Consider the following 15,780-nt stretch of genomic DNA (forward strand, 5'->3'; position numbering starts at 1 on the left):
TAGATCCACTGGAAGGCCAGCACCTATCTCAAAAACACATTACAGATATAAAGGTGAGCACAACGTAATTCAAGGACAATCGTGTCAAAAAAGCTGTTTTCTACCTGCCACAGGTTAACCACTGACCATACACCGAACACCTAAAATACTATAATCAAAAGGAAATTCACTCACTCAACTCATTAACTCCAGATTGCCTCAAACCTGTGATTCTCCCACACCACTCTGCCCAGTGCTGGAATACAGGTGTGCACCACAATGGATGGAGTTAACTTACTCCTTTGTTCATTCACTCACTTTCCAGCTTTTAGAAGGGGTCTACTGGTTGTTTTCATGAACTACACTACCAAAGTCCAAGGCTCACCCATTCTAACACCTTACACGTCAGCATTTCGAAGATTGCATCCCATTAGAATGGAGGGTGTAGTGACTGGAATCTCATGTGGAAGCCTTGGGTATTACAGTAGCATTACTGCAAACCTAGCTATTGTATGTATTTGTTCTTTATTTCACCACCATGACTACAGCTTCTCTCTTCTTTAATAAATTTAATTGTAGATAGTCACATGGCCAGTTAGGAAGAGAAAGATAATACCCGATTCAGGAGACACTGCAGACACAGACAACAGAGAAGAACCTCCCCATCCAAACGTAATTTAAACAGCAAATACACAAAACAAAGAAGTAATCTCAAAACAAGAATGAAAACCTACTCGCATTGTGGAGGCAGGCCCACCTACTGCAAAACTGAAACCTGCAAGGCCAGAAGGCTTCAATTCAGAAAGATTATTATCTAGATTATTATACCCAGCAAAGCAATTTCTCATAATGGTAGAAGAACAAAAATTTTCCATGATTAAAATGGACTAACTAAGCCAAGCAGTGGTGATACACACCTCTCATCCTAGCATTGCAGAGGCAGAGGCAGAGGCAGGCGGATCGAGGACAGCCTGGTCTACAAACCCTGTCTCAAAACAACAACAACAAAAGATGAAAGCAATGTATGACCAGGAAGTCATCTTTACAGAAGAAAAGCAAACTTATCTACATGGCCACAGGGAGAATAAATCACACTAGACTAATAGTTAAAACGAAACAAAGAATAAAACACCAAACACTACAAAATGGCAGAAGTCAACACATATTATTAATAACTACTCTAAATATCAAAGATCAATTCTCCATTCAAAAGACACAATTACAACTGGATCAAAAACACAGGTGTCATCTATTTGCTGACCCCAAGAAATCTAACACACAACCAAAGATTAATTTAGGGTGAAAGAACAGAAAAAAGTGTTCCAATCACTTAGACATAAGAAGCCAGGGGGAAAAAATATTAAAGGCCTCTTCACACTGACTAAGAGGATAATCCATCGAGTGGACAGTGACAGTGTAAAACACACTGACATGTCCCAAACACAACTGCATGCCTAATTTCATAAAACAACTAGATGTAAAGTCACAGACTATCCCTAGCACAACAGTAGTGGGTCACTTCTACACCCCATTTTCCACAGGTCACCCAGACCAAAAAGAAAAAAAAAAAGGTAGAGAAACATTAAGAATTAAATAGCATCATAGACCAATGAGCTTAACAGACATCAACAGAGCATTCATTCCATCCGAACACTCTAGAACACATTCTCTCAACAGCCCATGGAACATTCTCTACAATAGATCGCATATCTATTTTAGAAGGAAGTAAAGCCCTGGCTGTCCTGGAACTCACTCTCCAGGCTGGCCTGCTACTCAAAGAGATGCATCTGCTGCCTCTGCCTCCTGGGTGCTGGGATTAAAGGTGGGCACCACCATGCACAGCATGCAAGTGTCTTGAACACAGGAAAACAAACAATTCATTGCATTCTACTTGATCACAGTGGAATAAGACGTAAAGTTAACAGCAAGAGCACTCTTGAGCATACATAACCTCAGGGAGATTAAACAGCACACTGAAGAATGGGTAGAATTCTTTAAAAAATTAAGTAGTAAAGAAAAACATTTCTAGGGTCAAATAAAAATGAAAACATTAACCTAATATAAACCCATGTGATATGACTAAGGCAGCATTAGGAGGGAAGTTTATAACTCTAGGTACCTGCATTGACAAGTTAGAGGCCTCTCTCAATGCTGCATGCACCTTAAAACTCTGGAAAAGAACAAGTCAAGAAGTGGAAAGATGGTGAAGTTTGATATCAAAGCATAAACTAATGAAACAGAAACAAAAAAATATAATTACCCAAAGAGCTGCTTCTATGAAAAACAAAAACAAAACAAAACAAGATAGGCAAACCCTTAGCCAAACTAATTAAAAGATCCAAATTACTAAAATTAGAAATGAAAACAAGAGCAGTGTGAAGATGCAAACAATTGCAAGGATGACCTGACGGACCAAACCCGTGCGCTGCTCTAAACCGGTCGTGCTCAGCGCTGGTGTCCCCTGCTGCCGCCATGCCCAAAAGAAAGGCTAAAGGGACACTAAAGGAGACCAAGCCAAGGTGAAGGACGAGCCACAGAGGAGCTCTGCAAGGTTTGTCTGCTAAACCTGCTCCTCCAAAGCCAGAGCCCAGGCCTAAATCGGCCCTGAAAAGAAGGGAGAGAGGGTTCCCAAGGGAAGGAAGGGGAAAGCAAATGATGATAAGGATGTGAAGGCCAACACACACCAGGCACAGGAGGCTGAAGGTGCTGGAGATGTCAAGTGACGCGTGTGCATTTTTGATAACTGTGTACTTCTGGTGCCTGTACAGTTGGAGATATATTTTTTATCAAGTTTTATAAAAATGCAAAAAAATGCATTATGGGGTTTACCAATGAAATTCAGAAAACTTTTAGGTCTTACTTAAAAACATAAAAAGAAAAGTATGAATTTCTAAACAACTGATCTACCAAATCAAGATGAGAAACAATTTGGAACACATCACAAGGCAGTGATATTAAAGCAGTAACTAAAAATCTCAACTGAGTGCAGTTGTACTTGCCTTAATATCTTAGCACACAAGGTAGAAAAAAAAAAGTGGATCCCTGAGTTTAAGGCTAGCCTGGTCTACAGAGTGAGTTCCAGGACAGCTGGGGTTACACAAGAAGCCATGTCCCAAAACAAACAAATATCTCTGGGGACTGAAAGAAAGCTCAGCAGCAGGTTGCCTCTCAGCCTGACAAGCAAAGTACAAGTCTCAAAATCACCATGGTGGAAAGAAAAAAAACCGACTCCACATGTGCAAGTGGCATGTGCACAAATATACACACCCAGAAACATACTGTGATAGTTTGAATAAAAATGGCCCCCAAGGGTCAATGTTGGAGTGGGTGTGGCCTTGTTGGAGGAAGTATGCCTCAGTCTCTTCTGGTCTTTGCCCCTCCAGATAGAGAACTCTCAGCACTGTATCTTCCTGCACGCAGACATGTTTCCCACCATGACAATAATGAACTAAACCCCTGAAACTGTATGTAAACTAGCCTCAATTAAATATTTTCCTTTATATGAGTTGCCATGGTTATAGTGTGCCTTCACAGCAATAGAAACCCTAAGACTAAGACAGACAGATACACACACACACACACACACACACACACACACAAAATAATTTCATTCAGGGATTGTGGCACACACCTTTCAGTAGGTAGAGATGGCCGATGGCCAGAAAACAGTGATACCCTTTCTTGTTAAGATGATTAAAAAAGTCTCCCCACCAAATGAGTCTAGAGCTACATGGATTCACTGGAGAATATTACTGGATCTTCAAAGAACACCAATGCTTTCCCAAAAGCATTCCATAAAATAGAAAAAGACATTTTACCAAAATCTTTTTATTAGTATTACCTTGACACCAACACCAAAGATGTAAGAACAATATATCCCAGACCAACCCCCTGATGAACTTCAAAACAATCCCCCCTCAAAAAAACAAAACAAAAAACACCAAAACAACAAAACCCAAACCTAAAACTCTTGCCACCTGAACTCAAGAACACAAACAGATCATCAAGTTGGCTTCATTACAGAGATGCAGATGGTTTAAATCAATAAATGGTATGAATTATATAAATAGACTAAAGGACAGAAATCACCTGGCTATCAAAATAGATGCCAAAAGGGCTTCTGACGAATTTCAATATCCTTTCATGTTAAAAGTCCTGAGATAACTGGAATAGAAAGAATGTACTTTAACAAAATAAAGGGTATAGAAGACAAACTTACAACCAATATTAAAATGGGAAACCTCAGTGCATTTATAATAAAACCAGGAATAAGACAAGGGTGCTCCCTATCTTCACTCCTATTCATACAGTGATGTAATTCTTAGCCAGAACAGTCAGAGAACCAGGGGTTCAGTGGGTCAGAGCACTGGCTACTCTTCTAAAGGATCGAGGGTCAAAAAATATCTGGCTCTAACTCCAATTCCAAGAGATCTAAGGCCCTCTTCTGGGTTTCACAGGCCACAGGTGTCCACATGGTGCACAGGCATACATTCAAGCAAACCATCCATGAACATAAAAAACAAAGGAAGCAAATAAAAGGAATACAAATGGACAGGAAGAAGTCATATATCCTATTTGAAGATGATATGATTCTAACCTGAGATCCAAAAGACCACCAGAAAGCTCTCAGATCTTAATAAACACGTTGTGTGTAACATATCAATAACAAGCATCTGGGGGAAAAAAAAAATCAACCAGGGAAGTGATCCCACTCAATGGCTTAACACCAGGATGAAAAAGCTTTCCAGAACCCACTACTTTGTAAAAATATACTTTTGTATAAAGTAACTTTTAGTATAAAATTCTTATACCAAATTTTAAAACAATGGGTTTGAAGGATGTCTGGTTGGGCAATGCTGCACCCAAAAGATACAGATTATGAAATGAAAATTTCAGTCCAAGGACTGGGTTATCTCCCTACAAGCCACTAGTCAAGAAGTTCTGGAAGCACCCAAAACAACACAGGCTATTGTCATTGCTATTGGCTATCCATCATAAGTAGATAGAAAGACTCTACTGCCAAAACAGCAGACCTATTATAAGACAAAGAAATGAATCTGGAACTAATGGAGAAACTCCCCTGCTGACTAGCTTCCATAAAGGAAAGATACTACGCAGGCTGCTAGGAAGGACAAGACGTCAGTGTTCTTAACCAGCACTGGACCTTGCCTGCTGCAGCACCAACCTTAACAAGGTTAGTTAAGAAGGTGAACAAGCTCACATAACCACAAAGGAATGGCTGTTACAGAAGTACACCTACTTATTAGTTGGATTTGAGGTTTGTACCCAGGAGGTAATTCATGTGTGGAGCTGTAAATTTAGCCAAAGCCTATGGTTAAGAAGGTCACAGGCTGAAGGGACGGACGGTCCTACACATAGGTTATTTTGCTAACTGCTCATGCTGTCAAACTGCCTTCTAGATATTTATGTTGATGCCCACAGATTAGTTACACTCTCTACTTATGCCAAGGAATCTTCTTTTGGCAGTCTGGAGCAAGTAATAATACAGAGACTGACTAGCAACTGATCAAAGCACTATTAAGTGACTACAGTGTTCCACCGTAAGTATTAACTTCCCACCTCTACCTCAATAAACATCCCAGAAAGGGTGTAAAGAATATACCAGCTACAAGTTGAGAAGGATGCTGTAAAATGTTTTTGGGGACAAGATTAGGCTGTAGCACTAGTGAATTCACAGTAGTAGTAGTTTCCAGCACAAGACTTAAATACGGATCAAGCCAGTCAGCATCCCAGCATGGATGCAGAAGGAACTTATGAGGTTCCACCCCAGTTGAAGATCTACTGGCAATTGGTGAAGGCTGGGGGAGGAAGAAGGAGTCATTTTTCTTTCAGAATGTGGCCAGTGGTAAGTTGCCCAGAGTCCTGTGGCTGGCCTCACACCCATGTATACATATAAGCAGTATTAACTGGACTGTGGGCTTATAGAAGGAGGAAGGAGAGGAGACAGAGATGGGAAGGGTTACAGGGCATGGTAGAAATAAATGTTAAAATATGTATGTAAGAATGAAAATCTCAAAGAAGAAAAAATATTGGTTAAAAAAGAAGAAACCAGCAACTATAATGGTACACACCTTTAATCCCAGCACTCAGAATGCAGAGGCAGGAGGATCTTTGTGAGTTCGAGGGCTCTCTGGTCTACAGCTAGGTCAGCTAGAGTGACAGTAAGAATAGACTGTCTCAAAAGAAAAGAAGCAAACCAGTCACAGCAACTGCTCACTCACCTCAACTGAACATCCATGCAAACCACAAAACCCATCACGAACCAAAAGGCGGCCCTCCAATCTTCTAAAACCTATACTGTTATCATTAAAAAAACTTTCAGATATTTCCTTATTCTCAAAAGCTATTTTAAATTGTAAAAACAAATTAGGAAGATGGGCAATCTACTTTAGGATACACCATAAGGATTTATTGACCATATCATGGCTATGATCACCTCAGAAAAATCTTAAGTATATTATGCCTCAATTTCTCTATTAAAATAAGCAATATACCCTTCTTATGGAACTTTGGGGAGATTTAACCTAAAAACTTGGAAAAAGAATATTGTAGCTTCTTTCCCTTTCCCAGGAACACACTCTCACCAATATAGATGTGAATCCCTCAGACCTTGCACACACACACTCCTTAACCAATCACTCACTTACCCAAAGTTACCCCCAAAACACAACTTACAGTATGTAAGATTAATTAGCAGAAACATCTCAATTAATATCAAACAACATGAGGTATGGGGAAAAATCATCACTGTTACTTAACAAATAACTTAAAAACATATTTTATATATACTAAGTGATTCTCAAAATAATGCATATAAAACAGATGAAAAGAATTCTTTACATATCATGACACCATTACCAAAAGCTACCCATTCTGCTAATTCTTCCTCAAACAGTACTTATTTAAAATAGCATTTCAGAATCTTTGGAGAGATTTCAGAAAATAAGAAATTACTTTTTCTTTTCGTTTTAAAAGAACACCATTTGTTTCTTTCTATTGGAGGTGTGCTACAGCTGCCGTGAGGAAGCTAGATGAACCTGTAGGTGTCTGTCTGTCATCTCTTTTCACCTACGGATCACGCTGTAGGCCATCAGACTTGGCTGAAGGGCTGTTATCCACCAAGGAGTCTCACCATCCCGAGACTACTCTGAGATGAACTGCTGGGCTTATTTTCTTACACACTTATACTGTTTACACAATTTCCCTTTGTCAGGTTTCTGCTACCAAACACTGTCGCTGGTCCTTTCACAAAGATTCTAGAGTGCTTTGACAATTAGTAAACTCATATAAAAGCAATCATGTGCTCCGTTTTATTAAATTCCCACCCTTGTGCATCTGATTTGACTTTAATATCAAATTAACACCTACAGAAGGTGGAAATGACTTCATCCACATGCAAAATATTTCCAAGTTAGCTTTAAGCTGACAACTTTCACTTTAAAATAGCAGTGACCTCAGCAAGGAACCAAAGCACCCCCAGCCCCAGAATGGAAAGCCTGTGTGTACTGCCCTTTGCCTGGCAGATTAAGCACAGTAAATTGAAATTAGCTTTGAACTTTCTCTCTAACCAGTTGTAGCGGCATATACTCATACTCCCAGGACTCGGAAAGCAGAGTCAGAAGATTCAGAAGATCCAAATTCAAATTCTCTGTCAATCACTGCAGGCCTAGGTTATATGACATCCTGCCTCCAAATAAGTAATCAAGCAAATAAATAAATTACACATTTTAGGGGAATCTAGCACAAAGGCAGCAAAAAAAAAAAAAGACATGCCAAAAATTCTAGAGATTTGGCTATATATTTCTCTTTTTTTGGCTATATATTTCTAACTTAATATTTTTATTTGTAAAGAAAGAAACATAAGTCTCTTCACTTTCTTTCTAAGATAATTATGGGATAATTATGGTCACGTTTCTACCTGTTTGAAACTAGAACAACAGGCTGAGGATGTGGCTCAGCTGTCACACTGCTTGCCTAACATAAAGTCCATCCCCAGTAAAACTAAAACTCAGCATGGTGCTGTAGGTCCTCAACCCCAGCAGTCCAGAAGTGGAGGCAAGGTTATCAGACGTTCAAAGCCATCCTTGGCTACATAGTAAGCTCTAGGCCAGTCCGAGATATCTGCACCTTGGCTCAAAACAAATCCAGAAACAGAAAACTGATTCAGCCTCCCTTCCCACCAGATTACTCTTTGTCGAGCAAAGCCTTGAGGCTTTTTTTCTTATTTTCTTCTAAACAAAAGATTAAATTAAAGGAGACATATTTAGTGTTTGTGCATCTTCTATTCAGACACTATTAATCATTTCTTTTAAAATTAAATTACCTACCTCACTGGGGTGTTGTGAGGATTAATTCATTAGTGTTTCTAAAGCACTTTGAGATCCTCAGGTCAAAGGCGCTATAGAAGTGCAAAGTAGTCGTATTATTACTAGATTCTTTGCTTATTTAAGGAATTTTACAATCCTTTAAAACCTTACCCTGTGTTTTGATTTAGACATTTGTAAAATCCTGCTATTTATCAACATTAAATTCTTTGAGTATGTTACAGACAGACAGGGACAGGTGTTTCAAAGCCAATTATCTTAAAGGTTACACCTTGACATAAAATGACTGGAGCAAGCTTGGAAATATCTAGTATGACAAACCATGTCCATACAAAATTCTTAGGAGAAAATCTGTCAATCAGATTTACAAGTGTGCATAAATTTTAAGAAAAACAAAACTGAAATAGTATTTAACTATAGTATTTATATAGTATTTAACTATAAACTCTGTATTTAAATTTTTCATTCTTAAGAGGAAAGGGAACACAGTATCCAAAAAAAAAAAAAAAAAAAAACCAAACCAAACAACCCTTATTTTAAAAGCTAGCACTTGGTTGATGCATTAATTACATTCACATAGGTGCAAGCACAACACAGACACTTAAAGGCTAGTAACAGTTTTTGTATGAACTGATCATAAAGCAATTTGGCTGATTTTCTTCCAGTCAACCTTACCCTCAATTACACAGAGCAGCTAAGCCTTGAGAGGTCAACTTATTACTGAGGGTGAAGGCTTCAACTCTGGCTAAGTCTCAGATTAATCAACTACTTCCTAGCCTCCTCTATAACTGAAGGTTTTTACAATTAAAATGGGTTTTCAAATAAAAGCAACAGAGGCATAAATACGTACGCGCACACACGCACGTACGCGCACACACGCACGCACGCGCGCACACACGCACACACACACACACGGAGCTAAGAGAAACCATAAGCTATCTACAGACAAATATTTACTCAGGGTTCAGTGTTAAAGCTGGATTTCTCCAGCACAACCTCCAGTCTCAAGATCAAACTGAAAAGGAGACACTGAACTGTCAGTACTTACCTCCTGCTCTTGTTGAAAGATGACGACTCTCCCACCTTTATCTCCTGTGGCTAGTAATTCTCCAGAATGATTAAACTCTACTGTAGAAATTATATCTGCTGTATAATTGAAACAAAAACAAAAAGGCATCAGTTTTTGTCCATCAACTCACTAAGGATGTTCCTAACAACATTCTAGATCTATGAGGATCAGAAACAAAGAGATCTAAATACTTCTGTAAAACACTTTCATTTGGGGGAAAGGATCCCCCAAATAAACCAACGCAAAGCCATTCATCCAATCAGGAAGATAATAATAAATGCCAGATTTGTAAGTATTTCACTTAATTTGTGAATGCAAAGAAAAAAAATCAACCACCTATTTATGGGATTTGTTACTGTTGTTTGGATTTATTATAATCCTGTGTGTGTGTGACTTGTAGAGGGGTGAACAGGCACTGTGTGCATGTGGAAGTCAGAGGGCAACTCTGCAGAATGGGTTCTCTCCTTCCAGTTTCAGAGTCTCCAGGCTCGCACTATGAATACTTTACCCATTGAACCATCTTGAAAGCTCAGTTAGTGGATTGTTTGGAAAAGGAGTCTCTTGTAGCCTGGGCTGGTCTTGAACTCCTTATAACTTATTTTCCTTCCTGAACTTCGTGAAGCATTTTATGATAATACCACCAAACAATAATTATTTTATTAATCTTCTAACAATACTGTTTATTGGTTTGGTTTACCAAGACATGGTAGCTCAAGTTGGCCTCAAACTTACTATCCTACTCACTCAGCCTCTTGAGTGCTGGAGTTAGATACGTGCCTCCATACCTGGCTTTATTTACATACTTTTAATGAGCATGATGGCATTTTTGATCTTGTTTGTTGGAAGGGTTACTATAGATCCAACTCTGAAGGAAGACTTAAGTATGCCTCTCTGCTGCTAGGCTTGTTTATACAAACTCAAAACCTTCAAAATCAAGGCAGACAGAAACCAAGGTAGTAGTGCAGGCCAGCAACTCAATACTTAGGAGGCAGGGGCGACAGGATCAGGACTTCAAGACCAGTCTTTGCTACATAAGACCCTGTCTGAAAAACAAACAAAAACCAACAACAAAACTCTAAGACATTATAGGAGAGTAAACATTTTTAATATAAGAATAGTTTCTGATGGAATTCTAAAAGTCATAAATCCAAGTTGTATCCTTAAAAGTCAGTAACATATACACTCTTGGGCACAAATAAAATAGTTAATTAGAATACACATCATTATGACAAACAGGCTGAAAACAGAATTATGTCATGAAAGCTACCAACAAAGGTATACTCTTTAGATTCTATATTTTATAAAAATGACAGCAGTGATACCACAATCAGGCTGTCTTTTTTTTTTTTTTTTTTTTTTTTGGTTCTTTTTTTCGGAGCTGGGGACCGAACCCAGGGCCTTGCGCTTCCTAGGCAAGCACTCTACCACTGAGCTAAATCCCCAACCCCGTGATACCACAATCAGAATCATTAAACTGTGACATATTGCCCAGTATCAAACATTGAGTTATGATCTCATAAATAAGAAATGACAAAGATCAAAATACTCCTTTAAAAGAAATCTTTCTAAGGATAATAAAAATGTTATTTTACAATCAATCAGACTGTCCCACTAATCTCAGAACATTCTAACAGGGTAAGTGAAAAGCCCCCTCCCATTCATCAACTTAACACTCAGCAAATTTTAGACACATGGATTTAAAAATTATGCAACAAAAAGAATTATCTTTAAAAGGCTTCCTCCGTTCTTACATCAATTCAAATTGCAGAGTTTATAATGGAGTCATTCTATGAATATAACATCTCCTCTTTAAACTATTACCATCCAGGCTTGCCCTTTGCAGATGAAATAATCACTTCTTTTGGGGGTGGAATACAGTTGGGGTGACTGACAGCAGCATCAGCGGCCTATTTTTACCCTGCCTGATCTTGTCATCTACTTTTCTGAAGGTCCTTTGTGTGGCATAATAAACAGATAAGATGATCAGACAGATAGCCAAGAATTCCAAACTTTAACACTTTTTTAAAACTCAAAGGAAGGGGCTGGGGATTTAGCTCAGTGGTAGAGCAAGCCTAAGGCCCTGGGTTCAGTCCCCAGCTCCGGAAAAAAAAAAAAAAAAAAAAAAAAAAAAAACTCAAAGGAAAACATCCACTGTGGCATATAGAAAGTTTAATAATTAGTGACAAATGCTTCCCATTAATAGACCAAAATCTCAGCCCTATCATTCTCACTGTATTTCAACTCTGAGCTGAGAGGCAATGCAGTTGCTTCCTCACTGGTTTTATAATCTTAAACGAGAATGGCATTTCAAAGAATTTGAAATCTGAAAGAAACCAGCCAGTACAGCTATGTAAGGTTTCTGAAATTGAGGCAAGCTGAGCATGTGCTAAATACCTGATAAACAAGAAATGTGAAAGGTACTTGTAGTCACAAGTTGAAAATTATGGCCTACCACCCTCTTTATAAGCATCTTCCTGGAGCCCAGTACTAAATACTAAAAACTAAAGGTAATTTACTAGCCGATTAGCTAGTAAATTCAGAGAAGGTCTGACAACCTTGGTTCTTAAATAAAAAGAATTGAACATTAATAAAATAAAATTAGTTATATATAAAAATGACTCTAAGCACATTAATGGACAGAGATATACGGAACTACAGTATACCAAGTGAGCATTAAATATATCTTTATCCTATTCATAGCACTAACTATACAGTTTTTCAATTTCCACTTATAAAGAAACAATGGAAAACTCTAGATATTATCAAGTATGTGAAAGGGGATGATACTACATACAAGTGTCAAGAATCAAGGCCAAGATTCAAATTTAGCAGCCATATGGTCTCAGGAGCAGCACAGGATTCTATTAATTATGGATTGAAGGTAAAGGAATACTGACTAAATAATGAATTTGCTGCTTCGCTCACACCCTGACAAAGTATCTATATTCAACAAAGCACCTAGAACTAAACAGGTTTTTTTAAAAAATATTTATTTATTTTAGGTATATGAAACACTGTAGTTGTCCTCAGACACACCAGAAGAAGGTACTGGATCCTATTACAGATGGTTGTGAGCCATCATGTGGTTGCTGGGAATTGAACTCAGGACCTCTGGAAGAGCAGTCAGTGCTCTTAACCACTGAGCCATCTCTCCAGCCCGAACCAAACAGTTTTATACCTTAGTAATGACTGAGCAATGTCTAAGCACTTAACAAAGCACCCACTACATTAAAGGTATCAAGGGCACTGAATGATTACACATTCTAAATTTCACCTCTACGAGAAGAACAATATATTCATAAAGATTTAACAAATGTTTAAAAATAGAAAAAGAAAACAGACACACATTCACAAAACTAGCAAGGAGTCAGCTAGATAGTTCATGGGTCAAATGCCTATCTTGATGAGCTCTAGGTGAAAAATACCATCTCAGAAATAAGGTAGAATGACAAAAGCAGGGGTTGTTTGAGGTCAGCCTGGTCTACATGGTGAGTTCTAGACTACAGTACACAATTACCCTGTTAAAAATAATAAATAATTCCAGGTGGTGCTGGCGTAGATCTTTAACCCCAGCACTTGGGAGGCAGAGGCACAAGGATCTCTATGAATTCAAGGCCAGCCTGGTCTACAGAGTACCAGGACAGCCAGAGCTACACAGATAAACCCTGCCTCAAAAACCAAACAAATGATAATAATGATGCCAAAGGAGAAATATAAAAGACAAAAACCAATCCTAGCACATAAAGACCAAATGAATATGTAGAGATGCCTTACGTTGAACTTAGGAATGACTGTCTAGCACACAGGCACCCGCCCATTAGGTGAGTGAGCACAAATAAAGGGAAGAGTCACTTGGATAAACTGCTGAAGTGTGTCTAGCCATCTGGTTGTAGGGTCCTGCAAGCTGTACTTCGAAATACAAAGTAAAAGTCAAGCTCATGCTGAACCATGTTCCCAGCTGCTATACATCTTTAATTGTACCTTTAAATCTCATAAACATCAAGGGAAGATAATCATGCTTCTGAGAACTAGTGTTATTTAATAACTCAGCAGAGGGTATTGTATGATTGAAGATCTCGGTACCAACAGGTAGGTTTGTATCAGAAAGCTGCCTATAAAACCAGTTTTCTAGAATTTACAAAAGCGGTCTGATACTGTTAGGACAATATCAGGAAACTAAAAACAAATTACCAGAGCTTAGACAGGGAAACAGTAAGAAATGGAAGCTATAACCATATCATTTCCATGGGAACACCAAGATATTCTTAAATACTCCTCAAATAACTAAATAAGAAATCAAAAGGCAGTAATAATCTGCTGACGGAACAGTCATCACTTAGCCATACTGTATAGGCACACAACACTGCAAACGCACAGGGGGTGTCCAGGACTTCAGCACTGTCATGGGGAATCTTCAGTGTGAACCTGACCACATCTGTTGGCACCTAGGAAACATGGCTCCTCGTGTCTTCTGTTTTGAGAGTAGTTTAGCTGAGAAGGAAGACCCACGGGTGGCAACCATCTCAGGGGTTGTGGTCTCAAGCAAAATAAAACCAGGGGAGGGGCAATGTAGGCTTTGATTCCTGACTGTGGACACAGGATTACTATCCACCATTGCCTTCCCTGGCATGAAACTGTATCTCCTCAAACCATACCATAAGCCAAAACAAGCCTTTTATCATCCCTTAAAACTCTTATTATCATGTTGACTAAGCAATCTCACCAGGTAAAACAAAAACTAAAAAACTAGACACCATACATGAACTGTCACAGTAAGAAGGAACAACTACTGATATAAGCAATAGCCGGATACGCCCTGGGCTAAGTCAACAAAGCTAGATGCAAATGGCCTAAGAGGTTGAAACAAGTTGCTAGAGTCAGGGATGAGATGCACACTACAGAGGGTCTAGAGCTCCTGGTGTGACTCAGTGCTTAGTGTACCAGGTGTGATAATCAAAGCTTGTAACACTGTACAATCAAGAGAGTTAAGTTTACCATGTGAAAATAAGTTTGTCACGGAAAGTAATAAAATCCAGACACTGGAATCCTATCCCAGGCATTTCTACAATCCTAATGTGATATTTCACTTACTTGTTACCATGTTTTCTGGATTTAAAGTTGTCAGGGGTATACCTAAGGCATATAGTATTCTGCAAGTATTAGCAGTCGTTCAAGTTTCACTTTCATAACTTTACATTGCTGATGTTTAAAGTAATGGATTCAAACACTCACTATCATCTGCATCCCTAGCTATCCCATCTTCAGGCTGCCAGGCTCTCTCGCTCCTTCCCTTCACCAAGCTCAACAACGCCCAGCAAGTCACTAACCACTAGAGGATGGCAAAAGACAAGGATATGGTCCCAGCTCTGCTCTACCAATAGGCAGTGGTTTCTTTGTTCAGGATTGGATTTGTCTTTCACAGAGCATATGCTTTGAAATATTTAACAGGTATCCCAACCGATCTAGCAGGAACAAGAGTATAGTGGCTGGAGAAAAATACTATGGTTTTATTAGGAAGCTTCTGATATGGAAAGTTAAAGGCTTGAAAGGGCCATACATCTGCAAGCACTATCCAATTTTTCCTAGGACCATGGCTTTCTGTTAGAAAACCTGGAGTTCATATACTTCACTGACCTAGGGTCTTCAAGAACATGACCACAATGTTCCGTACAGCGCAGTTCATTTCTCACATGCTCACACTTGGGGGAGCATATATAGGCAGAACACAAACCCCTGGGAGACAAACTACACTCAAAGTACCATACATAGGTTTTCCCTCACTTTTCTGCAGAACAGCCAGCCTGCTGTTGCTTAACTGTAAACACTAATACACAGACTAGCAGGTGATTCACTTTTCAAACATTTAACAAAAACAGCAGAAGCTGATGGAGACCAAGACTCTTCCAGAAACTTTCCCCCCAGCTTTAGCTTTATAGAAGGTCACACGGATGATACAGAGTCCCTGTAGACACCTCATCTAATGGCACCACTATTCACACCTCACACTGCTATGGTGTATTTGTCATAGATAAGGAAACAGCTTGCACATTTTAAATGAACTTGAGTCCTGTTCTTCAGTTTCCTCTTTGTGCCTTTTCTTTTCTTTTTTTTTTTTATATTTTTTATTTATATTAGTATACCATCTTCGGAAGCACTAGAAGAGGGCATCGGATCCCATTACAGATGGTTGTGAGTCACCATGTGGTTGCTGGGAATTGAACTCAGGACCTCTGGAAGAGCAGTCAGTGCTTTTAACCACTGAGCCATGTCTCCAGCCCCCTCTTTGTGCCTTTTCCATTCCAAACCTTTGTCCAGTCTCATTACTTTCCTTGACCTATGAGTTTCTCAGACTGCCTTGTCTTGATGAATTTGGGAGTCCTGGACAAC

General features: G+C 39.0%; 1 protein-coding gene across 6 annotated transcripts in view; it reads right to left on the bottom strand.

The window, feature by feature from the left end:
* The window catches only part of Ppp2r2a (protein phosphatase 2, regulatory subunit B, alpha), a 59,039-nt gene that overhangs the window by 16,287 nt on the left and 26,972 nt on the right, over positions 1 to 15,780 (bottom strand). For 3 of the 6 annotated variants that reach the window (NM_053999.2, XM_087584814.1, XM_087584811.1), the window contains 1 exon segment: positions 9,373 to 9,470. The exons of 1 other annotated variant lie outside the window; for it this stretch is intronic. In NM_053999.2, the coding sequence (NP_446451.1) occupies positions 9,373 to 9,470 (98 nt within the window). 6 annotated transcript variants of the gene reach the window in all.

The sequence above is a fragment of the Rattus norvegicus genome, chromosome 15 (assembly GCF_021556685.1).
Source record: "Rattus norvegicus strain SHRSP/BbbUtx chromosome 15, alternate assembly SHRSP_T2T, whole genome shotgun sequence".
NCBI classification, from domain to species: Eukaryota; Metazoa; Chordata; class Mammalia; order Rodentia; family Muridae; genus Rattus; species Rattus norvegicus.